Source organism: Crotalus tigris, unplaced genomic scaffold (assembly GCF_016545835.1).
Source record: "Crotalus tigris isolate CLP2741 ecotype Arizona unplaced genomic scaffold, ASM1654583v1 scf7180000018420.1175843, whole genome shotgun sequence".
Classification (NCBI taxonomy): domain Eukaryota; kingdom Metazoa; phylum Chordata; class Lepidosauria; order Squamata; family Viperidae; genus Crotalus; species Crotalus tigris.
In genome coordinates, this window is record NW_024096994.1 from 1,163,522 (window position 1) to 1,172,463 (window position 8,942).

Genomic DNA, 8,942 nt, shown 5'->3' on the forward strand with positions numbered 1-8,942 from the left:
TGGATAATCACGCAGGTTTTTTTTAAATGGTACATGGAAACATCCATCAAGATCTTTTTCTTTCCTAGTGGACCACGTTTCTAATATACTGGATTGTTTCATATGTAATGTAGTATAATAATAATAAAGTTGGCAAGGACCTTGGAGGTCATCTAGTCCAACCCCCTGCTCAGGCAGGAAACCCTATACCATTTCAGACAAATGGCTGTTCAGTCTCTTCTTACAAACTTCCAGTGTTGGAACATTCACCGCTTCTGGAGGCAGATTGTTCCACTGGTTAATTGTTCTAACTGTCAGGAAGTTTCTCCTTAGTTCTAGATTGCTTCTCTCCTTGATTAGTTTCCACCCATTGCTTCTTGTCCTGCCTTCAGGCACCTTGGAAAATAGCTTGACTCCCTCTTCTTTGTGGCAGCCCCTGAGATATTGGAACACAGCTATCATGTCCCCCCTCGTCTTCATTAAACTAGACATACCCAATTCCAGCAGCCTTTCCTTATATGCTTTAGCCTCCAGTCCCCTAATCATCTTTGTTGCTCTTCTCTGTACTCTTTCTAGAGTCTCAACATCTTTTTTACATCACGGTGACCAAAACTGGATGCAGTATTTCAAGTGTGGCATTGTAAAGTGGTATTAACACTTCATGTGATCTTGATTCTATCCTTCTTTTAATGTAGCCCAACATCGTGTTGGCCTTTTTGGCAGCTGCACCACACTGCTGGCTCATATTTAAGTGATTGTCCACTAGGACTCCGAGGTCCCTCCCACAGTTACTATTAGTCATTTTTCTTTTTTATAGTCTGCTTAATTAGTTGTTTTTTTTTAGTCTTTGGCAAATCATAGTTTGTCATTAATTTGAATCAGCAATGTATGTTTATAGTTGACTAAAAATCAGAGGCTGTTGTCAGATATACCAGCAATTTTGGAGGGAGGGAAGTGGGGAAGGATGTCACAAATCAGTAAGAACTAAAGACAAGTAAGTTGAATCTGTAAAGGGAAATAGAGAGTATAGAGGCAGTCCTTGACTTACAACCATTCATTTCGTGACCATTTGAAGTTACAAAAAAGTGACTTATGACTGTTTTCCACGTGTTGCAGCATCTCCATATCATAAGATAATAATCAAAATTCAGACGCTTGACAACTGGAATATATTTATTGCAGTTGCAGTGTCCCAGGGTCCTGTGATCACCCTCTGTAACCTTCCTAGCTGACTTCTGACAAGCTAAGTCAGGGGTTAGGCAACCTTGGCTCTTTTGTGACTCGTGGACTTCAACTCCCAGAATTCCTGAGCCAGCATAGCTGGCTCAGGAATTCTGGGAGTTGAAGTCCACGAGTCACAAAAGAGCCAAGGTTGCCTACCCCTGAGCTAAGTCAATGAGGGAATCTAGTTGAGTTAATAACCACATGATTCACTTAACAATGCAGTGATTAGCTTAACAACTGTAGCAAAAAAAAAAGGTCGTAAAACGGGCCAAACCCACTTAACAATTGTCTTGCTTAGCAACTGAAATTTTGTTTCTTTCAAAAAGAGAATCAAAGCAACAAAAGTTCAGAACCTTAATGTACTCTCTTAATGACAGCCACGATATTGATATCCAGAGCGAGAGATACTGTAACCTAACTGCCTTTTCCCTTGCAATAAACCTGCATACTCAAATTCTGTGAAAATCTTACTTTTTGATTATGAACAAGTAGTTTGAACATATTATCCTTAGTGTTTATACCATATCCTTGTGGATCAATATTACTATATCCTCATTAGGGATAGAGGGTTGAGGTTGGGAAATAGTGGCATGCCTAAGGCTTTGTAGCTGATATTAAAAGCAAGATTTCAGTGAGGGGGTGCTTGTCAACTCAGCCTTAAGCTTACTGCGGTGTTTCCTTTCCTACAGAACTGAAAAAGCCACAAGATAGTTAGACTTATGGCTTCACTTCACAATATATTATATTTGTAATGAAAGGGAGGTGCCTGATAAAAGGAATGCAAGTTTGATTTGCTCAATTCCAATTATCTGGTGAAACAAAAAGCATTCTGCATGTATATCCTTTATCTAGCAACCAAATGAGAAACTTCTCGCCAAACATTGAAGCTTTTACTCTGTGCCCCCCCCTTTTAAATAGCACAATTTAATTGGTTTTAGACATTCACATGGAACTGTCCTGTGTGATTTTGAAACAAATGAAAAACAGAATTGCTCAAGTTCAGTGGAGTTGGGGCATGGCAGTGAGGTAATTAAACAACTTTAATCTTTAAGAAAAGAAAGCAACATATGTGGATAAAGATGGAAAGCGAGCATAGGAACATTTGTGTTCAAAACGCAAATCCTCAGCTTATGACCACAAACTGAGCCCCAAATTTATGTCGCTCAGTGAGAAATTTGTTGAGTTTTGCCCCATTTTACGACTTTTCTTGCCACATTTGTTAAGTGAATCACTGCAGTTGTTAAATTAGTAACAGGGTTGTTAAGCGAAACTGGATTCCCCGTTGACTTTGCTTGTGAGAAGGTCACAAAAGGTGGTCCCATGACTCCTGGGACACAGCAACTGTCATAAATGTGAGTCAGTTGTCAAGAATCCAAATGTAAATCACGTGACCACGGGAATGCTGCAATGGTCATAAGTGTGAAAAATGGTCAGTCACTTTTTTCAGTGCCATTGTAAATTCAGACAGTCACTAAGCAAACTGTTGTAAGTCAAGGACTAAAAGTACATTCTACTTTTATATGTTTCTTTACAGAGGACTATGCTCAGCTATGCAACATTCCTGTACCTGGATCCCGGCCATACGGACAAGACGCCTTGGTTGACTTTGAACAGGAACACTACACTTCGGAAACCGATCCATATTTCATGGAAGACCGTAAGCAACCTTTACTCCTTAAATCTAAGAATGAATCACTTATTTCTTTCTTCTTGGAGTTCACAATAGTCAAAGAGTTGCCTATTTTCTATGTTTATTGTGGGTGATAATTTTTTTTGAAAGCTCTTCCTATATTTGAATAAGGACATTCAAATTATAACATTTTTTATTTCAGTAAAGCAAAATAAGCACATAAGCGTGACAAACCAAGCACTTAAATTCAAATGAATATTCGGTGTACTTGTTGTCAGACAGCTGTCCCTTTGGAACAGGGTTAGCTATTGTAAAGAAACATGCTTTCTAGTGTACTATGCAAGTGCAGATTTTTTTCAATGCCATTAATTCAGATTTAATACTTGGTCTAGTACACAGCTGTGAAATAAAAGGCTTAGAAACCCTGCCAGATCTCCTTTAGGCTATGATACACCTCTGAGATTCTGTAGCAATAACTGAACTATTTTCAGAGTTAAAAGGAGATATTCTGAAGGGGCTAACTTCACAGTGGCTGATAACCTGACATCTGTTTACCTATTTATTTGTTGGATTTATATCCTGCTTTTTGTTTGAAGCAGAATAAATAACAGACCCTCCTCCCCTTCATCCCCACAAAAAATACTCTAGGTTATTATGTTCGGCTAAGAGGCAAAACTAGCCCAAGGTTACTCAATGGCTTTCTTTCTAAAGTTGAACTTAGCCATCCCTAATGCCAATTTTACACACTTAAGTACAAAGGCTCAAATGTACCTCTTCAGCTTTTTTAAAAAAGCTGAAGATGGGCCACTGCATAAAGCAATACAGTCTAATGCGATATAATGAAACAGACTGGATTACCACATTTGCTAGATTTCAGCCAGAGAATGGCTGTCTGTGGCCTGCAAACCAAAATATCTTATGAGAAAAGCACCGAAATCACAGATGGCCTCTGCTCAAACCTAGAAAGAGAAGATTGGGACAATAATAAAACAATTTTAGGAGACAGAATATACAATATTAGCATTGGCATCAAGCTATGATGAACAATTTGTATAAGAAAAAGAATCTCATCAAAATTGACCACATTTTCCACTATATTTCTTACCCATGACTTACATATCCTGGTCTGATAGACTACCCCTGGCAGTGATGGGTGGCAAGGTAGCACAAAAGTTACATTAACATTTCTTGAATGTTTGGCCCAAGGAGTACTATCCAGCTAGCTGTCATAGATACTTTACAAGAGCTGTGGAATCTGTAAAAGAACAGTTATGTCTCACATACAAGCAGCATCCTTAGGAGTAGCCTTTTCATCTCAGAGCACAATTAATCTGTTGAATAAGTGACCATGGAGTGTAGTAACATCCAATGTTTTCATTTTGACAAGAGCCAGCAAAATAATGTCCGTGTAGCAGAATTTCTCTTGCATCAGAAAAGATGACATCTTGCTAAAATGACATTCTATCCGGGAGTGTTGACTGCACTGCAGTTTTTGTCAAGGGCTGGACTTGCACAACTGATTTTATTTCATGTTACCTTATGTTATCAGTTCTGGAACTTTAAACCTGAAAACGGAAGAAACCATAACTTGGATGTTCTGTCAGAGCTTTCCCGAAGATTATCCTAGGCATCTCTTGTTTAGTATTTGGGGGTGGAGGCTGCTGTACAAACATTTGTGTATGTGTGTGTGTGGGGGGGGGGGAATCACCATGCTATAAGAAGACGAGAAGCAATGGATGGAAACTAATCAAGGAGAGAAGCAACCTGGAATTAAAGAGAAACTTCCTGACAATGAGAACAATGAATCAATGGAACAGCTTGCCTTCAGAAGTTGTGGGTGCCCCATCATTGGAGGCTTTTAAGAAGAGACGAGATAGTCACTTGTCTGGAATGGTATAGGTTCTTCTGCTTGAGCAGGGGGTTGGACTAGAAGACCTCCAAGGTCCCTTCCAACTCTATTAGTCTGTTGTGCAATTATATACCATTATTGGCTAAGGACTTTGGATTATTTTATATGTACAAGAGACCTTCAGTTGCATCATTGTTCCTACCTACTCCTGCCTTTCATCACTGTCATTCTAAACAACTGTCAGTGTACTTTCACAGACTGAATGGGCAATTGCTCACATTTCAGTAAGATCCATATCTTTCAACAATTAGAGTTACATTTCTTTCAGTCAACATCATTCACTGATGTTTTTAAAAATCCTATACTATAATTGCTACAGTTTGCTGTCCAGAAATATAAGGACCATTAATTCGTGCATAGTTAGAGGAACAAATACAATCTTTCATACATTATTCTCCTATAAAATCCTGTTGTATAGAAACTCATTATATTTTCCATGCGTATGTTTATTTTAGTAATCAGCTGCATGTTATCAAAATGATTTTGTATATATTAACCAGCTGTAACTGTAATTTGTTTTTTTTAAAAAATAATAATAATAATAAGGCTTATTATTTAAAATACCAACTGCTGTTCCCCTCCTGCTCAGCAGACAAAAGGATGGTGTCCCCCAGCCAGGCTTAGAAATCACCCACATTCAGAAAGTATTCTCCAAAAATGACCTCATGGAATTATTCCTTCTTTGACCAATCAAATTCTACAAAGCCCTTAGATCTCAGGTTTTCCCCAAAGTACTCTTAGCTTGTGCTTGGCTGCCACCTACAGTTCTCTTCAGTTACAGTATTGTTTTTGGAAAAGATCTACACAAAGATCAGCTTCCTCATCGCTGAGTTAAAATGCCATCTGCCAATCTTGAACCAGCAAAAAAGTATGCAGCATAAATGGTCTTGCCTGCATGGCAGGCCCTATTCTGCCAAGTAATAAGGCTATGTATCAATTGGTGCTGTTTTTAACCTACTTATTTCTGGCTACGTTAGTGCATTTCCCCCACTTTATTTGTCCTCTCATCACTAACTTCCAGTCAGTGTCTCTAATATATAGTTGTAATGGTATGTGGGAATGATCTTTGGAGATCTTGAGGAAGACATGCTACCTAAGGAATAGTCAGATAAGAAACAATAGAGCCCACCGCTGCATAGAGGGAGAAGCAAGAGACTCAGAAGGGACGATCCCTTAGTTCTCATGCTATAAAGGTGAGGGGGGAGAATTGTACTTTTACAATTGCAAGGTTCTGTTAACATAGCTTTACAGTAAAGTAGAATTAGTTTATCAGTGTGTGTTTCCTGTCTGGTCTACTTAGAAAGGCTAAAATCAATCTTGCAAGCCCAACCTCATAACTTATGACTTTGTGCTAGAGAAGTACTTAGTTCTTTGAATCAGCACGAGTACTAATTTGTGTGTTTACCTCCATAATCCTTTTTTTAAAAACTCCAGGTTTCCTGAATAGCTTTGAGGAATTACAAGCTGAAGAATGTGGAATTCTGAATGGATGTGAAAATGGACGTTGTGTCAGGGTGCAGGAAGGATATACCTGTGATTGTTTTGATGGCTACCATTTGGACATGACCAAAATGACATGTGTTGGTAAGAATGTATTGCACTATTCACATCCAGGCAATTCCCATAACATTCAAAGATAGAAAATGGCACTATCTTTCAGAGTGAGTGTCAGGTGGCCCGGAGAGATATCACACTGCAGACAACTGGTTATAAAAAAATAGCTTGTCCTTTTCCAAGTGTACAAGACCTGCATTTACAACCTTTGCAGTGTCCCTCAGTCACATGATTGCCATTACAGTCAATATATGTTGTCCTATGCTTGACCTGAAGTTTTTCTTTTTTTAGCCCTTGCAGAGCAGAGAGATTGGAGAGAAAGGGATTACAAGAGAGAAAGCAGGCACACAATGTAGAATACACATTAAAAGCAATGTGCTAGCCCCAGTATCTCTGAATGCACTATGCAAACTGGTATGTTCCCCATTGTGTGCCTGCCCCTTTGCCAAAGCAACTCTCAACAGCAAATAAAATTTAAAATTAAAACCACAGAAATAACTATAAATGTAACATTAAATGACAAAAAATTAAAAACTGAAGCTGAAAATAACATCTTAAAGCAAAACAAAAACCTTCCAATCCCATGCCAATGAAAACAACCAGGTCTTTTCAGAAGGCCAATAGGTTGGAATTAATTTAATCTCCAGTGGTCAGGTATTCCAAAGGCATGCTTTCTAGGTCCCATAAGGTGGCATTCTTTAATTTAAGGAACCCAAAGTATTCCCTGTTATGCCTTCAGGCCTTCTGAATGTTGCTGTGCTTTTGGATGCTGAGCATGTATGACTTAAATGTTTATACTGTCAGTATCTGTTAGAGCAGAGGCCCCCAACCTTTTGGGCACCATGGACCGGTTCCATGGAGAAAGGTTTTTCCATGGACCGAAGAGTGCGTGGTTTTGTGTGCTGCCTGCATCCCACGGATGGGGCTTTGCTTGTTTGTGTGGACCGGTTGCTAGCATACCGTGGCCCAGTACCGGTCCCCGGACCAGGGGTTGGGGACCCCTGTGTTAGAGATTCAATCACATACATTAAGGATGGTTGGGATATCCTTTTATTCAGTAGTATTTTTCCTGCCACCAGTGGTATTTACTATAAGTGTCATAATTTGTATGTAGATAAATTGCAATAATTCAGTTAGATTAATTTTATTTGCTAGGTCATTTTTTTTCTTGTACCTGTCCTCTGGTTGAACGTAATGTGCTAAACCTGATCCTATTCACATTTTCTTCCAGATGTGAATGAATGCAATGAACTGAATAATAGGATGTCTCTGTGTAAGAACGCCAAATGCATCAACACTGAAGGATCTTATAAGTGTGTGTGTCTTCCGGGCTTCGTCCCTTCGAGCAGGCCAAACTACTGCACACCCTTGAACTCAGACCCAGAAAGTGACCTGGAGTGAGCAGCTGCCCTGTGATTTTAAGTCCGTATATTCTGCACTGTATAAACAAAAGGCAACAGAGAGAAAAACATATTTAACTTGTGTTAAGGATGTGCCTAATCCAGAGGCTGGCTATATATGAAAAACAAGCAATAAAATATCTTCTTAAAAGTGAAAGGTGATGGTTTAATAGATATCATCTTCACTAAAGCAGCAGACCAAATGGACACATTTCCCTGTGTGGAAGAAGTAATTAAATATACTATGTGTTCATAAATGAAATTCATGGGAATAAGCAATAAATGCTGTTATTTTGAACAGAAGGGTTTGGGGATTTGTTTCTGTTTTGTTTTGGGGAGGGTTGAATTTTTTTTACTATTGCTTGATTTATTTGGTATATAATTAGTTGTGAAAATATGTTATAGTCCTTCATTTAGCAAATCTTTGCCTAATGTTCCTTTCAAAGCTTTTTTTCCCCCTTTCGATCCAGCTATGGCAAGATAAGCAATTTTCCAAACACAAACAAAGTAATGTTCATCTTTGTCTGGAACATTGGCCAGTGACTTTTAAAAATTGCTAAATGACTGCCCTGTGGAGCAGGCACTGTTCTTTAAAAGAATGTACAGTCCATGGAGAGAAATGTCTTTTGTATTCCTTTTGTACTTCACACGGCCTCTTACTGCACTTACTATGCATTACAGCCAAACTTGCCAAGTTTCAAAGCTGCTAGAGGAGTTCCTGTTTTTATTGTAATATATAAATTGAACACAGATCTTGCGTTGGTTACCCTAACATATTAAAGCTCAATAAAATCTGTTTTTTAAGGAAGAAAAGTGTGCCCGTTTCTAAAGTGTCCTTTTATTCCTTCTATTTTTATTGCAATTAATGTCACATAAGTGACAATAATTATTCAAGTTCTGTAGTTTGTTACCGTAGAGTTTGTTTTTCTTGATACTTTTGTGACCATGGCAGATTTAATCCCTTGCCAATCTATTTGGATGAAAAAGTGGGCTGCAGTTGTTTTTCAAAGGAATTCTGATTCATTCACTATACAGAAAATTGGACAGTCTGCAGACCTTAGCATATGATGAGTTGTTTCATGCACAATTACAGACTCTACAAATGGGCATTGAAATGGATGACTCATTCATTATTAGAATAACCCTAATATTCAGTAGGTAAAAAGCAAACTATCACTGAGATCAAAAATAGTAAACCATGTTTAGTTTCAAGTGTGATTCCCAAATAAGCCACAGTTAGGCACAT

General features: G+C 38.4%; 1 protein-coding gene across 4 annotated transcripts in view; it reads left to right on the forward strand.

Moving 5' to 3' along the window:
• Positions 1 to 8,510, forward strand: part of LTBP1 (latent transforming growth factor beta binding protein 1) — a 196,184-nt gene extending 187,674 nt beyond the window's left edge. For all 4 annotated transcript variants that reach the window (XM_039352347.1, XM_039352349.1, XM_039352350.1 and 1 more), the window contains 3 exons: positions 2,738 to 2,860; positions 6,177 to 6,326; positions 7,528 to 8,510. In XM_039352347.1, the coding sequence (XP_039208281.1) occupies positions 2,738 to 2,860; positions 6,177 to 6,326; positions 7,528 to 7,697 (443 nt within the window). In that variant the 3' untranslated portion in view covers positions 7,698 to 8,510. The remainder of the gene's footprint in view (positions 1 to 2,737; positions 2,861 to 6,176; positions 6,327 to 7,527) is intronic.
• The last annotated feature ends 432 nt before the right edge of the window (positions 8,511 to 8,942 follow it).